Genomic DNA, 24,827 nt, shown 5'->3' on the forward strand with positions numbered 1-24,827 from the left:
TTTTAGTACAAAACTCACTTCGTTTTTACCAGAAAACAATGTTTGTGGAGACTACACATACTACAAAGTCTACGATTTCTCACGTGCATTGAAATAAAACTAGAAAGGAACAAACCAGCTATCCCCCTGATAGATAAGGGCAGTGATTCGGCCACAGTTATTGAGTAAAGTTGGGCTGAATCATTGAATGCAAACATGTCATATTAGTAAGGTGCTAGCATAAAAGTTGTTTGCAAATTGGTTGTTACACCAACAAGGTTAGGGCTGCAACTAACGATTATTTTCATTCAATCAATCTGTCGATTTCTTTCTCGATTCATAAATTAGTTGTTTGGTCTAGAAAATGTCAGAAAATGTCAATGAAATTTGGGCTAAAGCTTTTTTTTCTTGCTTTTTTTTAAATCATAATGCTACAACTACAAAGCGTTGTGTTGTTTTGGATCATCAGAGTAGTACATCCTGAACATTTAACTCAATATATATTATTGGTTAACGAAGGGAAGTGGAACTAACGGGTGATTTTCTTTCTCAAACTGTCGTAAACCCACCACAGACTGAATCCAAGTCTCCATGGGGCTAAAAATAGCAGACTTAGCTTAGACTATGGGTCAAAACATCTTCATGTGACCTTCTTTCTGGGTGGCTGAATCTCAGCAGGTAGTCTAATAAATACCCCAACTCCTCTGGGAGGTGAAACATTAACAGATGAAACAAACAAACAGGAAGAGCTGACAGTGGGTAAACACAAGACGCAGACTCTTTCTTAAGCTATATGACTGGAAGGATGATGAGGTGACATGGCAAGTTTGCAATGGTCTCTCTGTGGACTGACGCACAGCAGCACCACAGTGATTAACTTGTTGGTTGCTGAGGTGAGAGGTGTGTACAACTCTAGGGAAAGCGCTTTACATGTGAAGAGAAGAGTGTTGCTTCATCTACCTTGCCTATCAACACAGCTCTAACAAAAGGCTGACTCCATTTTGAGTATTTTCCCTACCCACATACCCCGCCCCCAATGCACACAAACACAGCACACAGACACACAGCACAGTAGACATACTCAAAGATAGAGTGACCGATGCATGACCAATGTGCATTCAACAAAAAATGCATTACCTATTGTGCATGTGCACAAATACCCTGCTGTTGAATTGATAGAACACTGAGGATATGTTAATCTGATGGACAGATATAAAGAAAAAGACCTGTCTTTGGATGGAAAAGTGAGCTATTGTGGGATGTCATGATTTGACGAGGACCCTCAGGAGAAGTAACTAGCACAAAGACAGTCGAGCTTGCTTTTATATCCATTTCCTGTATTTAGGCGAGGGGGCTGGGCTGATGGGATGAAACATTCAGTTAATGGACAGGATGGAGTTGAATGAGATTACCTTGAGTCAGTGCCCCAGTGCATGGCGTAGATTTTAGCCAGATGACCCCTCAGTGTCCGTCTAGTGCGCATCTGAATTCGGCCAACAGGGTCGATGTTAGCTGTGATCTAAACGACAGTAAGAAAAAGAGTCACTTCAAGTAGTGTGGTATAGTGATGTGGCATTTCTATTTGTAAAGATTTAAAGGCATGATTTAAGATATGATTAAAAACATAAAAAGAATGTAGTCTTCAAATCATGCACTCCATATAAACACCACCCACAGCCAAACATCGAAGCCAATTTTAGTATAATTTATGTTACCATAGTTACGTAATAAACAGTAAGTGAAGATCATGGTATGAACACATTTCTTACCTGAGACAGGGTAGCATCCGCACACGCTTTCCTGGCATCCTGTAACACAACACACCAGTCAAATCTGTTTTAGCCAACAAACTCTTCACAAGTAAATTATCATCAGTGAATCAATCGGTTTTGTGTCACAAATAGGGCTGCACGATTTTGAAAAAACATCTAATTGCGATTATTTTGACTGATATTGCAATTACGATATGTTTTGTGATATTAGAGGGAATGATAATATTTACATCATTATTCTTATTTTCATTAAAAAACATTAAAATTAATATGGTGTGATTTTTGCGGGGATCTGTACCAAACAAAGATGTTTTCTTAAGTCTGTAGAATATGATGTGTAGGCCAGGACATCTCTGCAGCATAAAAATATTTATCTTAAAGGGTATTTTGACACACATTTTGCCTGCGATTTGAAACTTGCAGTAGGCCGTACCGTATTGCGAATTCGATAACATTTTGATTAATTGTGCAGTCTAGTCGCAAACCTGAATACAAACCAATAAAACAAACTGTGTTTATAGCACAAAGTACACTGAAAATATAGTTTCCCACTTCAGTCTTCGGTGGCTGGTGTACAGCATTGTAGGCAATGATTTCCGTGAATTTGACCATTTGAGCCAATATGTATTAACATACTGTCAGGCAGACTTGAGGACAGTGAAGGACTTACTCTGATCTGGTTCTTGAGCTGCTCAGCCTCCTGGCGTAGCTGATCCAGTTCACTCATTTTCCTCTGCTAATGGTGTGCTTCGCTCCGCCGCCTAGACTCTTGCTGATCTGGAGGATACAAGAAATGACAGTCTCAACATGGATACCACATACTGCTTGTCTCATGTTGGTGGTAATACACAAAATGTACAGTAAAGTAACATGTATTGTTGAGTTTTTTTACTCTGAATGCCAGTGCACCAAATTACATGCAAGACCTTGACCAAAGTGCAAAGACATTATGAGCTTCGGCTTCTGTGATGAATTCATGGACATGGTCACTTCAACAAAATTATCTCTTAAATCCAAATTGTGAGGCCCAGACAAAGTCGTAGGGAATCACAACAGCCCAACACTTTCTCGACAAGACTTGTCCGTACCAGCTTGAAACTGTTACCTAGCAACAAGCACTCAGCAGCTACTTTCGGCTTAAGATAACAATTTTGAGGATGATGTTGAATTTGTTCTCTCTCCCCTCACAAACAATAGCAAACCCTTGGGCATAGATTTGGCCACACTGAGCAGCTGATCACCATTCCTCAACTGCCAAGGCAAAAAATAAATAAATAAAAAATATGTTTTAAAAAATCCACTCTGCCACAAGGGAGCAGAACGTACCCCTTACTGACAAAAGAAGCAAGGATTAAGAGTCCAGATATCAAGAAAGCAGAGAGGCAGACCGAGAGACCAGCTTGGGTTTCGTTGCACTACTGGAACCCAAAGGTGCTTGGATGATGGGCAGGGTTGGACGAAGCTGTCAATGCTCTGGCCTCTGGACTCTAAACTCTCCTCCAATGTCATCCCTGTAATCCCGGGACACAGTTGATTCAGCTCCTCCAGCCAAATCCGGTTAAGACAAAACCTGCTGATGATCCTAAAAGCAGTGGCTATCCCGCTGACCCCAATCCTCTGGTTGACGCCCTTAGCACAGACACTTTCACTCTCCACGGAGAGAAGACAAATTCTACTAAAAAGAAAAATACTATTGCAACAATTATGACCTGTGGTTTACAGGCTGCTGGAAGACAGTGTAAGTGGTACAATCATTACTACTAGAAGTGCCTAAGTCACAGCAAGTCAGCAGACAAAACTTTCCAAAACAGCGGTCCATTGAAAACGGTTAACTCCAGGACGATTTATAATTTCAGCGGCCGCATCCAGTGAAGAAAATGAAGGAATTTTCTTCCTTTGATGCTCTCTCCTCACTGATTTCAGGGACCAATTTTACCTTCATAAAATTTCCTCATAAGTAACATCACTGCCCATCTGTCGAACACAAGCTAACTACAGTACCATTTCTTCTGCAAACACACCTTACCTCCCTGTTTCGATATAGGTCCTTTGTCCTGGGAGTGTTGAGACCTTCTGAATGAACACCTTATCCTTCAAGCCTCTGACGTCTCAGTAGCTACCTGTCACCTGATTGGCCAGCGCTGCTAAATGGGTCTGCATCTAAGCAAGCAAGGCGCCTTAACCCCTAATCTTCGTGATAAAAACATCTCATTGTAATATCACAAGCTAATTATTGTCTTCTCTGTAATAGCCCTCTGTTTAACAGGTAACCTACAAGTGGCCTTTTCAACAAAAGCCATCAGCTGGTCAACAGATTTTGGAACATGAAGGCATACCAAACTGTAACACCTGAACATTTGCAAAAGGTGTATAGAGTGTTACAGGAATGAGTCCTAAAACCCGGAAATTATTTAGCATTTTAGCACTTCAAGTCAATGGTTTTTTTTTTAATGTGTTTTTAGTTAGATGCCTGAAATAAGGTCTGTAATTAACACATGCTTAAGAGATTTTAACGTTTTGTTCCGATATAAAATGTCAGTAAATACCCAACCCGTGAATTTCGAAGCTTTTATATGTCTTAAAAAAGGCGGTTGCTAACAAGTGGCTAAATGTGACTACAAAACATCATCTCGCCAACTCGTCCGCCTTTGCAACCTTGCTGTATATACACGCGCTCATGCGACCGTGGTATAGTTTGTTTATAGCCTAACGTTAGCTTTTTACTTCTGCCGATTGCATCCACGCTTCAAAATTCATAAAAGTGGTGTTCATTTGTGAAGATTATCTGGCTGAACAAAACGTGCAAGTATCATAAACGTTTTTCTGCAATAATACAAAACCCAATGGAAAAATCTCATTGGCTTTTTGTCGAGGGAACCCAGGGCGATTCTAACTTCCGGGTTGGCCTATAAAAACACGTCATCCCCGTGGATATGTTCCACCGGTTGATGAAGTCCAGATTATGGTGATTCATACACACCGCAGTGTATGAATAACTCAACGACCACACTTCTACTGCTGACAATTCTTCCTCAACATCAAATCATTACATACCGTACAGCTAAAATAACCTTGACCCTAATGCCTTATATTGCAACCGAACAGGTTTGTTTCAATTGTCTGTATTTTTGTCTGATTCCATGTTTTGGTCTTTTTTAATTTTTTTAAATAAAATACCACTGTGAGGCATGCTGCTGCCGTGGTGGTGGTGGTGAGTGTTTTTTGTCAGATATTGCACCTGAAATTCAGGTAATGCAGTTGATTTTTGTTTTGTTTTAGGACACCTAAGTAACTTCATCTCGTCAGTCCTAAAGTGTTCATTGTGAGCACTCTGTTTTCCTTCTGATACGTTCGTCCAGCTCTGCAGAGGAACCATGCTAATGCTCCCATAAACGTACTTGCTCCTGAAGTAGTGTTTTCCCATGGCCCAGGAACTATGGGAGTGGAGTCTACAGTGATAGACATTGCTGACTGGTCACACAAGCCTTGTGGTTGCTACAACATGTGAACAGCATCCATTCTGTCTGGGAGCAAGGACTGGTTGTCCTGACTTTAAATGAGAAGGCCGCAGAGGACACATCGGTATACCCTTTGCAGTCCTTTGTGGGGTAGTAATTTGTTTAGAGCTGCAACTTGATGAACAGAAAAATAATAGCCACCCATTTTAATATAAGAACTTTTTCATGCAAAAATGGCAGAAAATGCTATTTTCAGCCATGGCTGAAGGCTGGGTTCAGTTTTAAGTCAAGGGTCTGTAAATCCATATTGGGTCCTTTTAAAACATAGCCTCCCAACTTTAGTACACCAAACATAATCTAACATATTACGTTAAATAAAGTCAGATATTTGGTTGCAAAAACTCTAGTCTACAATCCTATTTACACAAGTAAAGACTTGATATCTTTGCTGGTAATGCCCTGCCAAGCCTGCACAGCAGCCATCTTCACTTCTTTCTTGTTTAAGGATCTTTTTGTCTTCACTTTTGGTTTAAACAACATGCTCAGTTGGGCTGAGGTCAGGTGATCGATGTAGCCCGTCAAGAACGTTGTTTGGTCCTTAAAAAAACTGTAAAAACTGGGTCAATTTCAGATCGCTTTGTATGACTGAATTACAAATATTTATGATTTACTCATTGGCCTCTGTGTTCAAAATAACCTGGTCTCTAAAATGCAAAAAATCCAATATGAGGTTTATGTCAAATTGATGAAATGTAGTAGAATTTCTACTGACGAAAACCTAAAATAAGACGGTAGTCTTTACTGGCAATTAGTACTAGTAATAGAGGTGTGATTCAGAGGACTCTTTTCCCCTTGTGCTGGTGGTGGGAGTGTTGAAACCACTGGCAGCCCAACACTGCCTTCTCTTTCTGCCAGCTATTTTTAGAGAGGTGGTGGGGGAGGAGGAGGAGAAAGAGTAGGAGGGGAGCAGACTTCACATTTTCCAGCCACTCCTATCAGCTCCGACATCTCGAGCACAACACAGTGACAAGGAGAGAGGAAGTGTAATTTGACTCCACACACACACACTACATTGGTATTTCTCCTTCCCATACGGCAATGATCATGCATGCACCATTCATTTTCACACCATACAGACGTTTTAATGGGCTAGATGATCTTCTTAAATCAGAGAACATTTCTGCTGAGGTTTCTTTATACAGGACGTAGGATGAAGAAAAAAATGCAAGTTGACTTCTCTATACAATTTAATTTCAAAAGGAGGGTTTGATAAATAAAAACTGTGCATTTGTGGATTTCAGAAATCCAATTTTAAGATGGTTCAACCCTTTTAAATAATAACGTATATAATCTATGTAAATGTAATAGGGCTGACCGATTATGAAGAAATATCTAATTGCGATTATTTTGACTGATATTGCAATTGGGAATGATTTTTTATTTAATTATTTTTACATTATACAATTATTTTCATTGAAAACCCTATTAAAATGTCTGAATAATATAATGTGTAGGCAAGGACATCTCTGCAGCACCATAATATTTAATTTAATATGGTATTTTGTCACACATTTCACCTTTAACAAATATTGGCGATTTCCTCCTCATCCTGCGATTTGAAAATTGCAGTAGGCCATCTTGCGATTTCGATAAAATCTGGATTAATTGTGCAGCCCTAATTTCATAAAGACTTATTTAATGCAGGCTTATTGTGCTGGATTGCATTATGTTGTGCAGCCTTGAACAATGTGTACAGTGCTTTGTACTGTATATACTCATTTGTACAGAATATTTGGCTTTAAAATTGTATTTTGACACACGTTTCCCCTTTAACAAATATTGCGCCTTGCGATTTCGTCAAAATTCCCCATTATTTTGCAGCACTAAAATGTAATTTACAAAAGATGGGGGGGGAAACGGTCTCTTTACCGTTGGACAATTTTTTTTCATAGTTCTGAAACAATAAATGTGCAGTGTTACGGAAAAGACTTATTAGACAATAAGTCTAATCGCATCACCCAACACATACTGTGCTGCTAACTTTATTTGCGCAAATAATCAAAAGTGGACCTCTTGTAACCAAGGCTGAGGACACTCTTAATCTCCAATATTTTAATAATATTTTAAAAAATAGAGGACAATTAAATGAAAAACTAAATGATAGCTAAATAAACACAGTAGGGCAGCATGTGTGAAGCGATATAAATATATATATATCACAGGATGGTCTGGTGGGGGGTTTGCCAGTAGATTTTTGGGGTAGGCGAAAGGCTCCACCCTGATGACATAAGAAGTCGGGTAGGCAGTGAGATGTTCTGGTGCACAAGAGGATAGAGGCAATAGAGGCAAGCTGGAGGGCAGAGCCAGATTAAACTAATGAGAGTGAACAAGCAGAGGACAATTGGGAGGGGAGCTGCTAATTAACCCCTTGGTGAAGGGGAGCAAGGCTCGGTAAGCTTCCCAGCATTAGAGACTGAGCAGAGGAGGCCTACACTGACTTTGTCCTGGGTTTCTTGGCCTTCCCAAAATATAGCTTTTCTCATCTGGTTTTCAGCCAAATACAAATTAATATATATACACAGTACAAAATACTGTACGGGGAGTCAGCACAGAAAAAGCTACACAACATAATGCAATCCAGTACAATAAGAATGCAATAAATAAGTCTTTGTGAAACGTATAAACAAAATATCAAATGCCCCACTACGGATCATTTATGTGATTGACAAGCACAGCAAACAAAATCAAATGATAATTGTCAGCGATGGGGTTTTCATTAGCACATTTCCCCTGGGAGTACAATGTTTTTCCACTCCTAAGTTGCTGCACTGTATTTTTAGGTCAGACCCACACTCAGATTTTGTCATACCATATATACTGAAATACTAGACCTGACTACTGTGTGTCTCCTTTGTAGTCCAGAATGAACAGGCTAAATCTGACAATACATCTTAAGGGTTCTATGATGCGGAAAACACGGATGGAATTGCAAAATATCATAATAAATATATATTTTAAAAAATTACCAAAATGCGGAAGCCATTTATAACAATCTGGGTTTCCCCTACCATTATAAACGCTTTTTCACAGTGCATAAGCCGAATGAACATAAAAAAAACTGTCGCTATGTTTTGGTGTCATTTACGGGCACGTTGCTTCTGTCCTCTGCTCTCTGTGTTGGTGTTTCACCGAGGGCGGGGCTCAGCTCCTCCTCCACACAGACATGTCGAAGAGGCCCACTGAGACGGCCAAGTCATCCAAAAAACTGAGGAATTCAACACTAACAGCTAAATTTAGAGCACTTTATGTTACAAAAGCATGGAATGTTTTATTTTATAACTATTGAAGCACTTTCTTTGATAACAAATAGTGCAATGTTGTGCTACATGAAATGCATTGATATTCATTAAATTTTGAATATTATCTTATTGAATTTTTATTCATCCACCGGATGATTAGACACCCTGTCTGAGGACAAAATGTTCTCTGATAGTAAAACACAGAATTCAGAGAAATTTAAATGCAAAACACAGAATTTTTTTGGGGGGAAGCGGAATCTGGAAAAAATTAAAATGATTTAATCTTTTCCTCTAATTAGGCCTTCTGCAGGTCCAAAATTTGTCTTCAATGGACTTGGCCTAAAGCCTGATTTTTATCATGAGATGAATATAACCACATTGGAGCATGTGTCCAGCACTTAAAGCAAATGGGAAAAACTACCAAACACTAGTAGTACGCACATGTAAAACTTCCATGATATTCATCACATGTCTTAAGTATGATATTTTCCCAAAACTGTCAAAACTGGAACAATCTTCTTCACTTCTTTAGGTTACCCCAGTAAATGAACAGAGAAGAATAGAAAACACCAGCGCTTCCTCTGTGTCATTGCTATCTGAGTGACAGAATCATTGCTGGCAAAGGATTGTGATTTGGGCCGATACAGGCATGTTTTTAAAAAGGATTGGTACTTGCTATACTTGTCTAGAACCCGTATCTTTCAACCAAAACAAACCGCAGCCTGCAGCAGCTAGCCTAGACTAGACTAAAAAGTAGAAAACAGCGGAGGGTCCACATGGATACGACCTGCACCCTCACATTTTAAATCCAACGTGGTAAACACTACACATACAGAAAAGTATGGAAACACTTTGGGTTTCACACAGTGCCAGGAAAAATAGAGGTAGATATCATGGCTAAAGCTGCATGCTAACTCTGTCATGGACAGGAAACGTTATCGTATTGCGGTAACGTCAAGCCAGCCGTCACTCTCATCTCTGTGGTCAAATCAGCAAACACTACAACTGTAGAGCACCCATATGCTGTATATTGAATATTTGACTTCAGGGCATCTCTTACTACATACGTGCTGAAAATCAAACATTTTAATGTATTAATTCAGATATTTTCCAAAGTAAAAGTCCCTAGAAGTGTATGATTCATCTTTTTACCATGGTCTAGTGTTAAAAAAGTTAACAACAATCGCAATAAATGATAATATTGAATCGCAATACATATCAAATCGGCACCCAAGTATCGTGATAGTATAAAACCGGAGTATTGTCGCTGCCCTGGTAAGGATTGCAGGGAAGTGTCTAAGACAAAAAAAATGATTGGAATATCCCTATTGTATATGGACAGGGGACATTTTACAAGTTTGAGCGGTGTTGTTGCATGTAAAGGGAAAACGTATAGGACTATGCAATCAACTATTGCAATATTGTCAGTCTCAACCACCATGATTATTATTTTTCTTCACATATTTCCCAGCTGTGAGACAGACACACAGCTATATATTGAGCTTAAGCACACAGTAGTGTTTGAAAGGTGGGGTAGAGATGGTAGGCTTAATAATTTACACCCTCCTGCTTGGATACCAGATGCCCCACCCCTTGCCTTCATGACGGCTGCATCCCGTCTCCCCGGTCTGATTGTTCCTGCTAACTCGCTTCTCTGTCAGATCTTACATTCTAGTGCCATTACAGTTGTGGTTGGTTTGCTGCTACTAGAAACATACATGTAAGTACAGCAGGATATGGATGGTACCGTTTTGTTGTGCCTCGCTACTGATTATCTGCAACAGCATGCTGCCTCCACCTTACTACGAGCGCATAGACTCTCTAAGCAGGCGTTTCCTTTTTAAGGGTGTTTCCTTAGCTGTGCTCGTCTCTCTCTCTCTTCCCTTTGTCAAAACATTCGGCGGATGTGGCGACAGCACACACACTTTACAAATACACTTGCTCTGTGGTTTCTGCTACTTCCATTGCACTTGCCAGTGTCCATCCAGGCTTTGAACCAGGCTATGCAATCAGCTGCATTACAATAACAGGTTACACAGGACATCCTGACAGGCGGGCTTATGCCAACAGACAAATGTAGGGATAAAATCAGAGAGGAGGGTGGAGGATCAGCAGGAGGCGCTGTGTGAGGTGCTGCAACACCAGAGGATAGTCTGGCAGTTCACACAAAATGAGGTCAGTCTGACTTAAATTAGGCCTAGTCCATGCTGGTAAACAAATAATCAACACTGACTGAATGCAAGAAGCTGTTCAATGTATAGTATTCAAAGTGAAAAGAGACTTTTGAATTTGTGCACGAGCAGGAAAATATACTTTGTACTTGAAAGATGTAATTTAGTGGTGGTGCCTCAACCCCTCCCTGGCACAATAAACATTAGAACTACAACAATTAATCGAGTAGCCAACTATTTTGATAATCGATTAATCAGTTTGAGTTTACAGTTTCTTAATTGAGAATATTTTCTGGTTTCTTTACTCCTCCATGACAGTAAACTGAACATGTTTGAGTTGTGGACAAAACAAGACATTTGAGGACGTCATCTTTGGGAAACACTGATCAATATTTTCTGACATTTAATAGACCAAACAACTGAATGACTAATTGATATATAATTACTAATTACTCATTATAAAATAAATTACTAATTGATATAATTGAATAATCGTTAGTTGCAGGCCTAATAAACATAAATGTTAGTTTAAACATTCATCATATCTGCGTTGGAATTTGGGTTTCTGGTCAACTAAAGGGCCATTTTTAGTCCAACCAAATTCATACTAGGGAGGAGGCCATGTTTTGTTTTGTTTTTGGGGGGGGGGGGTTATTGAATGTATGTTTTATCCGTGTTGTTGATGCGTGTTATAATGACCATCTGTCATTTTCTGTGGGTAGTCTCAGCTTGCTAGCTTGTGGGCTCTTCAACCTGAAGTCATGAGTCATTACTATAACAGCCTTTGTTTATACTGTAATGTTAGCTGGGGGTTTTATAATTAGACCCATGGCTTCCGCTTTAAACCCTTACACTTTAAAGTGTCTGGTGACAGGTAGTTGGGTATATGATAGGGGTGTAAGAAAATATTAATTAAAAATTGAATATCGCAATATCAGATATTTATTTAATATTATATATTTTGTGATACTGTATTGATTATACAAAACACCATACATTTTTAAATAATAGTTTACATAAAAAGATTATCTCAGTCAATACTTCATTTCATTTGCAAAGAGATGTCCTCTCAGCGTATGTGCCCTCTCAAAGTAGTGCTATGATGTTGGATTTTACAGGGACTGATCAATGCAAATGCAGATCCCACTGTTTTGATTGCATAAAACAAGTAAACTTTTTTTTACTCAGATTGTATGCATATGGTGGTGTGTTCTTTATAGTGTGACAGTTCTCTTAAAATTAGATTTTAAAAAATTTCAATATATTTCCTTGCTTACAGTGTGGCAATATATTGAATCGTAACCCCTGTATCATGATACGCATCATATCACCAGATTCTTGCCAATACACAGCCCTAGTATATGAGGTGTTTTTCCTCATCTGTGTTCACTGCACAGCCTGCAGCTAAGGAAAATAGTGTATTTATTTTACAATATTTTGGCAAAGCATTAATTTGTGTCACTGGTGACCATATGTCACATTATAGGCAAATAGACGGAAGTGTTTGCAATACATTAACGCACACATAACTTATTGACCATGATCAGCTCTGCATTCACCTGGTTTCATTTCAAGATAAACACTGTTGTAGTTATGATGTCTATGAAACAAATACAAATCTGAAAGTAATCTGAGCATCCATGATGCCAATATGCACATCAGAAACCTCAAAAGCAAACAAAGTTACTGGATCTCATTCTGACTTAAACAAGCCATGAAACGCTGTTTTAAATGTCAATATTTACCTAAATGGTCACACACATTGTACCTCGGTCGAAGCCAAAATGGTGAAACGGCACATGGCTCTAAAACCCCTATTCCTGGCTTACAATGGGACTGCACTATCAGGTCTGGAATGGCTTTTAGAAAAGCACTCTGTCTGGAGAGAAGACACCTCATTTCTTCTTCTTCTCTCCATCCATCCATCCATCCATCCAGCGGAAGAAAACTCTGCAATATTTAAAAGCATTCTCCCACCCCTGTGCTCTTTCACTTTGAGTTCAAATTCTCATATTGTGCTCAGCACCTTCAGACTAACCAGTAGTGACAGTTTAACCACAGACTAGTTCTACCCACCAAACTGGCAACATTATGATCAGTCAAAGTAATGTCAAATATAATAGCTAGCCATTTATACCAATAAGCTGTAGGGGCATGAATCACAAAATGCCCCACAATACGATATTATCCCAATATTTAAGTCAAGATTAGGGCTGGGCGATATGGAGAAAAACAAATATCACAATATATTTGACCATTACCTCAATATTGATTTTGCGACGATGTTGTAGGGTTGACGAATGGTGCTTTTACAAAATATTCACACAGATTAGATTTTTTATAAATAACCATCAGTAATGTGGATATAATGACTAAGTGGGTAAAGGCATAAAATAGAAGTTCAGAAAAATACGTCACTTTACTGTAATGCAGCCTTAAAAACCAGGAAAAGACAACACTTATACCATATTACGATATCCAAAATCTAAGAGGATATCTAGTCTCATGTCACGATATCGATGTAATACCAATATATTGCCCAGCCCTAGTCAGGATATGATCTTATTGCGATGTTAAATATTTGGCGATATGCTGAGTATTGCGATAAAATATATTGCGATATACTGCGATTAACCTTTTTTCAATTGCAAATTATGCAGTTTGTCAACATCTGTTTTAATTTTTTAGGTTTTTATAGTTTCATGTGATACCATTATCTTCACTCTAGCTTTAAGACTGAGCCCGCTATAGCCTCTGAAAGTCACAATAAAGGGCTGTTGGATTGTTAAGAGGTTAACAGTTTATATAATAAAAGATTAATACTTGATGTCTGTGTATCGATACAATATTGCCACGCAAAATACCGTGATAATAAGCTGTATAGATTTTTTACCCCACCCCTAGTAAACTGCCCCGATCCATTTCTGATGGATTGTGTTTGCTTAATGCCCAATCCATTCCTTACTTTTCTGAGGTGGACCACAACTCTAAATTGTTGCTCTTGGTTTAAAAAATGCATTGAAACTTCAGGCTGGGGATGGAGAGATTACGTCCAAATCCTGTCCAAACCATACTGGCACATCAATTTGCTTCACTAATTTACTGTAACCATACTACGCTAAATGTGCACTGTGAATTTGCATTATGTAGAAAAGAAAAGTACAACAATCAGATCGTATTCGGTATTGGCAGTTACTCAATATGAAAGGACTCAGATCGCAAACCATTCCTGATAAAAATATGAACTTATGTCAGTTTTAGTTTTCCATGTTTAAAGATATCCAATTTTGACAGTTTTACTAGCGCAAAACCGGGGCGAAATGATACTGGAAGTGCATGCGTCTTTTTTTGTCTGGTTGGTGGGTGAGGGTCCGTCTAAGTGCTGTGGGGAAGTGATGCATGGTAAATGTAGCTGAAACACAACCAGGTCACAAAGAAGGCAGGAACAAGGGAGCTGATGATGCAGTACGAGAAGACAGAAGGGGATTGCTCCAGGATATTTCTTAAAAGCCCCATCCAATCTCACTCACTTTGTCATTCTCTCCAACACACACTTTCTATGGTGTTTTTCCACCAAACAGGAGGCAACTACAGCACCGTGGAGGAGGAGGTGAAACCCTACTCTCACTGTTTGGCTAGCATCAGTATGAATGAATATCTAGTCAAATGTGTGTCAGAAAATGCAAGAGCTTCAATACAAATAAAAAATCTAACTGTACAAGGCATGCCAACTCTGATTGATTACTGTTTTTTCCCAAATTATCTGAAGACCACAAACAGTGCAGCCTTAACAGTAATTCTTTGAAGCGATTTTTCTGGTATAAAATGTTTGCGCATACTCTTATATCCAAAACCATTGCTTTAAATATGTTTTACCGCAATATTCTCAAAAATACAGCCACAAGGGTACGTCAGAGCATTAATATGGTGGAAGGCTTGAAGCTGAAAACAAACACTCCCTTTCTGAAACACATTAGCAGGGGCAGTACAAAAAATATAGTGAGGTAACTAGAATACTTAAGTGGCTACACTCAGAACAACCACCAAGCCCAGCTTTGCCCCTAGTGGCTGTGGTTTATTTTAAATGTCTGTGCAACAGCATCACCATAAAGGCAATTTGACATGCTGCCCTGACGATGCATATTGTGACGATTAACACTGTGCCACGTACTGGCCAGCCCTCCTAATGCTATACAGCAGGTAACGAGCTTAGTTTGACAAACTGTGGATTATTCCTTTAATCACTGTCTGAGGAGTAGGTATATTTCAAATCCTTATGGGTCTCAGGAAGAACGGCTGAACTGAAAATGAATAGCCTTGGGCCCCATAACCCATTTTGCTCCATTGAAAGTGGAGCAAAATCCTGGGGCTACAAATGAGTATGCATAGGCTGACACACTTCTGATCATGATCTTCCACTGAATTTGAGTGCACAATTCATTTGACGGAAAAATTAAACAGTAGAGATCAGCAATTTTCTAACTTAAAGAGGCTGCCTTCACCTTTTCCCCGGAATAGTTTTGGGGTGAATGTAGTACCTTCCATTCTGATGTAAACTCTTGAGTGAAAGTGTACCAGAAAGATCGTTTCATTATTCAGCTATTTGTAGCAAGTCAACATTTGGCCACTTAAATATCCATACAGGACAAACATAAGCCCAGAAGAATGACACATGCACTAACAAAACTAGCTGACACACATTTACTTTATATGCTTTCAATTTATGTGATACCATTTCAGTCCGTTGAAGCCTCATAGATCAGGAGGGGTGGAGGGCTGGCTTTAGAAAAAAATGCATTTTACAGGACACATTAGAGCTGTATGCGTGACACAAAAACCTTTCCACATCAGCGGACTTGGAGCCAGGGGCAATAAGTGTATGTTGAAACCCTTGCATTTCCTGCACAACAGTCACACTACCTAAAAGCTTAAGAAAAACAACGTTCTGTCAGTTACACAATGCTTCTCTTACTGAAAGTATGCGCATCAATGCAATGTTATACCCTTTGTTTCCCTCTTTATGGAATGTGTAATGGGCTCAAGGTAAGGTGAATTGGTGACGCTAACTGTAATTATGAGAGTATGAATGGTTGTATATACGTGTTAGCCATGTGACAGACTGACGATCTGTCTTATGTGCACCCGTACTGCCCAATGTAAGCAAATAGGATAGGCTCCAAGCCCATGCCCTGTACAGGTAAAGTGGGTCCAGAAAATAGACAGATAGATGGATGAATTAAGGCTTTATGTATTTTAGGGCACTTTCACAAACCAACATTTAGCCCGTTTTTATCGAACTCTGATGTGGTTCATTTGGGCAGTTGCGAACGCAGCAATCGTACTCTGGTGTGGACTGAAACAACCAGTCTGAGGCTGCTTGCGAGAGGTGGTCTTGGACCATTTCCAAGCGAACCAAAGTGCAGGCTGCCTGTGCGTGCATTCGTTGAGATGACCACAGGTAAACGACAGGTTAACATGAGTGAGAGGACTGACCTGGACTTCTGCAGAACTCCGATATTTGCTCAACAACAGGGGCGAAGAGAAAAAACAGAATACGCTAAATAAAGTGGACAAAAATAGTGCCGTTTTATAAAGTAATTCAAGATATACTGGAGAAGAAGGGATTCCTTTGCACAGTAGATCAGTGCCGAGTCAAAGTGAAAACACTTCGACAACAATAAAGGGAGTCTGTGACTCCCTGCATAGAAGTGGCAGCTTTGAGAAAAAACAGATACATTTTCTCCTTCGTACACGCCCCTCAGCAAATTTTTTTTTTTTTTTATTTGGTCCGCCTTATTTTGTGCTCTGTGAAACCAAACCAGACTAAATTGAAAACAAACCAAAAGCATCAATTTCACTCTGATTCAGACTAGCCAAACAGACTATGGCATGTGAAAGCGCTTTAAGTGTTTCTATGGCCTGAAATGACTGGATTTCAAAATTGATGCCTTTTATCTCATCATGTTATGTCCAAGTAGAATGTTAAGTACTGTTTAGATCCACAACCCACAGCTCTGAAAAGACTGAGGTGCCAAAAGATTGATGATTAATTGCTTAAGGTACTGCCCATTACTTCCTGTTGCCTTCCTCATATCTTTAACTAAATTGCCAAAGAAGTGCTTTGTTGTATGTATACCACTGCTTTTTGAACCTTACCTAAAACTAGGGCAGGATATCGAACCTCTATTTAGAGGCAAACTGACCACGTTTTTTTAAACCCAATGCAGCTCCTGCCGCATTGCTTGCCGATCCTGCCCATCAGCTCGAGACATCCTACTTTATTTATCGTTTGTTAAACTTGTTATATTCGGAAAAATATTGAGACACTTATTTTCAATCACAGCTGTTCCACTATGACTTGAAATAGGCTTGGGCCTTCCTGCAAACATTACTCAAGCTAGATGTAGAAATTGGGTGAACTGTCCCTTTAACTGGGCTCAATTGTATGTGTGTGCTCCCTCAATGTGGCTGCCTGCTGTGGGTAATGTCTGATTATAGGGGACATAACATCAATGGGATTTAATTGATTGATTAGTGAAACATTCCATGATGCGGTGTGCTCTTACTAGACAGGGTGCTTTGTTGTTAGTAGAAATAGCAGGCACTGGCTATAGTAGAATAAGTGACTCCCAACAGGCAAAATTAGCTAAATGAAAACACCACATATCTGACAATATAATTCAGTGTAAGCTAGGGACACACCAATACCAGTATCGCGTCAGATACTGTGCTCATGTACTCATACTACCTACTCCGATGCAATCGCTCCCGATACCACTGTACAGCAATTTGATGTTAACCAACAAGATTAGTGCCTTGCATGCAGGGGTGCTGTGGTTGAAGCGCCTAACAAGCCACCCAGCTGCAACAATAACCCGATAATCGGCTGCAGTGTATGCGCAAAACAGGCAACTGAGTCCCCAGTTCATCCATCCGGGAGCGTTAGCAGCATTAGCATGTCGTGGACATATGCAGTCACTTTAGTCTCCACCACGAGGTTGTCAGCAGTATGTCTGCATGGCATACTCTGTCAAGGTCTCCGCCAGTGTATTGCAAGCCAAGCGTAGCGTTAGCAAGTGTCCTGTCAAGAGAGAGAGCGTGTGTGATGATGAGTATGAAGTTAGCAGTGTCGTTATGGCTGTGAACGTCGCAGTGCAGTGTGTGTACAGTTTGTCGGTGAATAAATGCTACAACTCTTCAAGACCCAAGGCAAGTTCCTGTGTTTTGCTTGCAAACTGCTGATTAAAGTGAAGGGGGTTAGCCCCAAAGTTAGCGACAACTCACTTCAGGTGGACCCGCTATTCTCCTTAAAGTGATAAGCCAATCCTCTGAGTTTTACTAAGCTTTTTTTAAATCATCATTTTTAATATTGAAACGGTTAATTATTAACATCCCTACTGCAAACTATGCTCTGTTTCTATGACGAAAACACAAAGTTGTATGTTAAAATGTCCACAACAGCATCATGTTGTATATGTAATTTGTTAAAATCAAAGTGAGGAACATCTGATGAAAATAAAACATGTTTTCAAAGTCATTGTTAGAACTGTAATGGTATTATTAAGTACTCATATTGGTACACGGGATCAGCAAGTACTCAAATGTAAGTTCTTGTACTTGCTCTGAAAAAAAAGTGGTAATGGTGCATTCCTACTATAAGCTGGTATGTAATACAATCCTCTGAAAAAGCAACTCTGAGCAACAGGGCTCAAGCCAAACAGACAGGCTAGCACTAATGTTAGCCCATTTTCTGTGAATGTCATGAAAACAATCAAGAAATCCATGTTGAAAAGGGGGAGTCACATACATTAACAAAGGTATGTTTTGTGCTTAAGACAGTTGCACAAGCAGCTTTTTATACAGATAAATGAATGAGTTAAATTAAAAAAGGAAGGGAAGGTCAGGCTAGCCCAAAGCCAAAAGCATGACTTTATTTAAAACATAAAATACACTCCTTTGATTGCATTAATAATCATACCCCTCCCCCCGTGCTTTCTCTCCAAGCTTCCAAGAGAGGAACAAGTGTGTGTGAAGAGTCACATGACAGCTAGCCCACTCTTTTTGCTCAAGTGACTTTGGCCTTTCTTGCTTTAAAGAGGAAGAAAACTCACTAATACTGGCTGTCTTTCCCCACAATCTTAGGATCAGGTTTGGTCACATTTTCCCTATGGCTGCCAAATGTAAGGGCTAGAATGTAAATAGACAGAGGAACAGTCGCTATTCAAAGCAGGGCAGGCGTTGAGGTGCACAGGCAAAGCAGGCTTGTGATGGGCTTTTGGCAGGTTTACACAGTGTCTGAGTGGTGACAGGCTTGTGTGGGTCACTAAGCTGCTCTGTTGCCGCTTACTTTGACTATTCAAAACAGTGGCCGAGACCTTTTAGCCACTGTTTTGAATAGTTTAGGAGCACGAATGTTTAGTGTGTTACTGTACAAAAGTGTTGTATATTATATAGGTTAGGGGGACTAAAGTAAACTTTTCATTATGCATATTTGGCAGGTCTTGCTGTGAAATGGTCCCCAACTTGAACAGGTCTGGTTCACATCATACATATATTTCTAATGCCTCGCCGATTTCAATAAGGGAGTAGAATGTTTTTTTAATGCCAGAATCGATATATTTGCTTCATTTGAGTCTATGCGGAGGTAGATGGAAGTTACCGCTTTTATTGTTGTAGTCTGAGTAACGTGATGTCATATCCGTTTCAAAAATCAAAACAAAGCTGAAGCGAGAAATCAGAAAACGGCAGAGGGTTCGCGGGGATACGACCTGCACCCTCACATTTTAAATCCAAAGTATGTAACACAAGCAAAACTACACATACAGTAAAGTATGCAAACAATTTGAGTTTCACACATTGCCCAGAAAAGCAGAGTTAAACATCATGGCTAAAGCTACATTCAAACTCTTCATGGACAGGAAACGTTATCATATTGTGGTAACGTGTGGTCAAGCCAGCCGTCACTCTCATCTCTGTGGACAAATCAGTCAATGCTGCAACTGTAGAGCATATACCATATACTGCCATTTATGTTATATTCATTCAAATGGCCCCAATGGTGCTGACGGGAGATGTAACGATAGACTTGGCGAGGTTAGCGGAAGTATATGTGTGTGACTACGTCCACTTTTCAAAATAAGGTGTAAACAAAGAGTATACAAAATACATACATGGAAACAAGATTAATTGGATTATATTCACCAGAAGTAAAAAACATGTTACCGGTCCTATATAAATTAAAAGGGAAATACCACTAATTTGATTTTTGGGCTGCTGGGGGAAAAAAAATAAAAATAAATCCTGACAATGACCGATATAGACTTCGGGACAACTCTGACTACATACAGGGTGAAAATCAAACATTTTTACTGTGTCAATTTGGAGATTTTCCAAAATAAAAGTCCCTAGAAGCGTTTGATTCAATTTTTTCCCATGGCATTGAAATAAATTGTTATATCGAACCGCAATACTTGTAGAATCAGAGAATCGCAATACATATTGAATCGGCACCCAAGTATCAGATTATCAAATCGGGAGATAAGCATATGCATATTTTCCCAGCCCTACCATTAACAGGTATAACATATAAATCACACCTAATCCAACTTGTGTACTGTACTGTACTATGTGTAATATATGGGCACACGTGGCTGGGCACATGTGGCTGGTCACATGCGGTCTGCACTAAAAATCATTTGTGTTGATTGTTTGTTTCCTTGGTGTCAGCCAGTTCAGAGTAGTGGTAGTGTTGGTGGGGTTTGCTCAACAGCAGGCTAGCGTCAGTAAGGCGGTGGCCGGCAGTATACTACATTCAAAATAAAATTGCTTTCTTCTCACAAGTCTGTGAGCCCCAAAAAAGCTTGCAATAGGCTTCAGTCGCCACAATCGTTTCAGGCCTCCAGTCAGAACTGTTGATACTGTCACCAAGTACTTGCTTGCAATGTGAATTAATGCTGTATACAAGTTGTAGCAGCTTCTAGGTTTGTGTTCGACCAATCAGTGACAATCAGCATTAGAGCAAACTCCAAACATAACGGTGTGAATATAACCAATACAGCTGGACTGATAATCAGCACAACTGAATACAGGTCAAACTAGCCAGCAGCTAGCAGATCTTTTAACAAACAAATTTGACAGCTTCTACCTCTGGTACTGTTAAAAAAAAGGCAACCTATACAATTACACAATATTTAGCCACACATTTGCCTATGGATGTGCAACACACCCTGATGAAATAGTTTCAGTTATGTAGGAAGCTTAGTGAGTGAAGAGGAAAAAGACTTTCTCAACCACAATACACCAGACCTAAGAGTAAAGTAATGGGAGCCATACTGCAGAGGCCCCCACTAATGGTCCATTTAAATTAAGATTAGCTAGTTGAAGACACCATTGTGGATAAAGAGAGCTACGCCTTAAACAATGGATTATCAAAAGGCCCATGTATTAGCAGCTATGCTGTCCTGTTGGTTTTTCAAAGTGCCGGTGTTGGCTGATTGACATGATATAACTACGTATACGAATAAACATAAAATGACAAGAGGCTATTTCATGAGGGCACATTGGCACAGTCTAGGCAATACAAACAATTTAACCACTGATTTCAGTAGGAACATTTCCTCGATAAGAACATTTTAGCATTTGATATAGTGTCACTAAATGAAATTGCTGGACAATATGCTCACAAACGACGACCTCACACAGAGGAAGCTATTTCTAACCAATCACACGGCAGTCTTTCAGGAACAGACAGCCCACTTCGGGGCTATGAATACATAAGTGGGCGTGGTTGCATCTGACAACGGCAAATTTCGACTTTAGACTCATAGTTGATTTCAATAGTGATTTTAACATGTTTTAATGATCTTAATCATTTTGTAACCACTTTACCACACACTACGCATTTCACACCTCGGTGCTTTCGGCTTTTCCTTTCGAGTGACTGATTTCTGGCGGACATTCCCTACCATGCCATGTATTGACTGCTGCCTACTCACGAAAGCAAACATGAGTATCGCTCACCCAAAGAAGACATCCGCAGACTATCAGATGAACTAAAACAGAAGGATATTCTCTTGTCCAGTTTCATTGACACTGCCTCTCTTCAGGCAAAAAAGATAGCTGCGATGAGCTGGGTTGTTTCCGACACTATCCTGTGAACTCAGGCCACTTGGACCAAAGTGGTGGCCAGAAAACGTAAGAAGAATCTGATCTCACCTCTGGCTGTCAACCTGTTGAACCCACTCGGGCTCTCCCTAAGGGAAGCTCCAGTCAATCCAGGGGATATGTTCATGGCTGCTGCCAACGTATGCCTACGCTGTCCTGCTGCTGCCCGCACTCTGTGTTGTGGACGCTCCTCCGGTGCCCTCAACTATCACTAGAGATGTCCCACCTATAGCCACCGCTGCTGAACCTCCTTGTGAACTTCAGCTCACCAACTGGTACAACATCCTGAATGAGAAGGACTTCGCCACGCTGACACAAGACTACCATGCCACCTTGCCCCTGCATCCACTGCCCCCTGCTCTGACTGCAATGTCCGGCTGCTCGGTCAATTCCTCGGGCCACCAATCGAAGCTTGTCGTCACTCCCTTAGAACGAGCTGGCGGATACATCGCCCACCGACCTGTGACCACGTCTTTTTGTCGAAGGCCCACACACTGCACACTCATACATCCCTGATCGTTATTGATTCAGTCGTAAGACTGATTAGTTCAAAAACTGCAGAAACACATTGCCTACCATATGCAAGAATTGTAGACGCTATGCAGCAGATCCTGTGCTTTCTCAGCAAGCACCTATGTTCACAATGGCACAAACGACACCACCAAACAGCAGTCTTACTTACTTCCCTAAATAAGAACAGCGTTGAGTTAGCTAAAGACCAACATTGTTGTTTTGGTAATAAAAGTTGGATAGAAAGAAGAAGGAGTGCTTCCTCTGAGGGAACTTCATGTGTTGGCACCTAAAATGACAACCTTCAACGTTGAGAGCTGTTCTGGATAAACTATGTAACAAGACGTCAGTGGTTTGGTGACACTTTGGCTACTTAAGCATGTTTAGCATCATAGTCGATAAGACGATCCTAAACAGGATTGGGGTAAATAAAGTCTCACACAAAATAGACAGGTGATGTATATTGTTTACTCTGCAGAAAAACTTTGCCAATTAAGAAAGGAAAGTTTATCATCCGAAGCAGCACCATCCAATAATGCACACGGAGTGAAAACATGTTAAGTCTTAAACACCAGCAATTAGACTGGAACAAACAGTGAGGTGCTCAGAGAAACGAAGCACAGTGTTAATATCTGCTTTTTCTGATGTTAAGAGACACATTTTTTTTAAATGGCATGACATGGTGCTGATATGCACAGTCAGAAATGAGGGATTGTAGCTAATGAATATGACTGACCCAAGATATCAGCACCCTGGATGTAAATATTTCACACTGACAAGTTTTAAGTTTAGCGACTCTCTTTGGACGATTTGATACCAACAGTCATGTCCAGATAGCCACCTCTTTGTTTCTAAAAATCAAGCTAATGTGCAGCCCTGAATATTTCAGTCTTGACATGAAACACCAATGCTGCCACACTGTATAAATTACCAAGATGTTGACATATGTGCTGTTCTGTGCTGGTGGGGGATTCTGGGCAACCTGGATGACAATTGACTTTATGAACTTTTACCACTCGTAAATGGGTAGCGGTATATATTAGGGCGGCTACTACTAAACTTACCTTACTATGTGTATAGTGTATACTACAGTGTAGGGATGTCATGGTACCAGAAATGTAGTATTCAACACCAATACCAGTGAAATTCAATGATTCTCAATACCCAATTTGATAACACGGTAAAAAACAAAAACATAAATCTCATGTACTGCAACCCACACTCCTTTTTTACCTTTTGAATACTGTTTTTTGCAAATTTGTTATTAATCCTTAATGATCTGCCTCAAGTTTCTCACCAAAACCTAAAATTTACAAGATTACATTTGAACACATCATGGTAACGTTATAATTTACCTTTGCCCAATACTCATTTTTACAGAATAGAGCTTTGGAAATTTTCTATCGTCCTTTGGACAATGGGACGCCGTTAGTCTCGAGCCCTGATCCCCAGTATCTGCGTTGCTGTAAAACAGTGGTTTTCAATGTGGGGGTCCTTGAGTGGGTTCCAGGGGGTCCCCAGCAAAAAAGGGAATAATTAATTTTCCCTATAACTCCGTCCATAAGTAACACAATGACAGACTATTTTGGTCATGGGTTTCATACATTTCTGTAATAAAACATTGAAAAGCAAAAATCCTATCAGATGGGGGACCCTGGGACAAATGGGGGGTCCGTGGTCAAATTTGTGTCAGTTTAGGGGTCCTTGACAAGGAAAAGTTTGGGAACTACTGCTGTAGAAAACGTTTTCAGAATTTTGGCATCGACTTGGTACCGAAGTATTGGTTCTTGTGACATCCCTACTACACTGTATTAAAAAGATTGATATGCAGGTACTTTAACACTTGTATTTGTATGTGAATGTTTTTTTAAATTTATAAATGTATCTGCAGTAGCACAGACCTGGCTACTTAACAGGAAAACTTGGTGCATTTTACTCATTGCCTGTAGGTGTTTTTTCAGGTGCTTGTTTGCGAAGCCTCTCAGCACTTTTCTGCATTTTACAAATGCGTAGTAGTGGACATACAGTTAAAAGCAGGAACATATCAGCAGTGAAGAAAAATCAGCACTATCACTGACCAAAGCCACATAATCCCAAAGAGTGAAATCCACAGACTAAGATTTTAATCCCATTCATATCCTGCACTCGCAGATTAAAAGAAAAAATACCACAGCAGCGGGATGAAAATCCCTTTTATTAAAAACAAAGACCCCCCTCCCAGCGCGAAAGGCCAATGACTCAGGTTCTAAACACATGGTCATTATCTTGTGGTGACACTCATCCTACAGACAAGCTCTGCTGTGTACAAATCCAGGGACAAATGTCTTTCAGGCACACATTACTGCCATGAAGGCTTTCAGATAGGCTTGTCAAACACCACTTAAATCATTGTATAGACATCAATACAATTTTTCAGAAATGCTTGCAGATTATGCTATCACTGTCCACCAGGGTCACTGGACAGGATGTCAAATA

General features: G+C 39.9%; 1 protein-coding gene across 2 annotated transcripts in view; it reads right to left on the minus strand.

The window, feature by feature from the left end:
• Positions 1–24,827, minus strand: part of LOC141773021 (guanine nucleotide-binding protein G(I)/G(S)/G(T) subunit beta-1) — a 43,280-nt gene that overhangs the window by 14,120 nt on the left and 4,333 nt on the right. For both annotated transcript variants that reach the window (XR_012594990.1, XM_074644643.1), the window contains exons 2-4: positions 2,422–2,528; positions 1,749–1,787; positions 1,392–1,498 (exon numbers count right to left, since the gene is read on the minus strand). Coding sequence is in view for 1 of the 2 variants with exons in the window: in XM_074644643.1 (XP_074500744.1) it covers positions 1,392–1,498; positions 1,749–1,787; positions 2,422–2,478 (203 nt within the window). In the remaining variant the exon portion in view is untranslated. The remainder of the gene's footprint in view (positions 1–1,391; positions 1,499–1,748; positions 1,788–2,421; positions 2,529–24,827) is intronic.

This window comes from Sebastes fasciatus, chromosome 8 (assembly GCF_043250625.1).
Source record: "Sebastes fasciatus isolate fSebFas1 chromosome 8, fSebFas1.pri, whole genome shotgun sequence".
Classification (NCBI taxonomy): Eukaryota; Metazoa; Chordata; class Actinopteri; order Perciformes; family Sebastidae; genus Sebastes; species Sebastes fasciatus.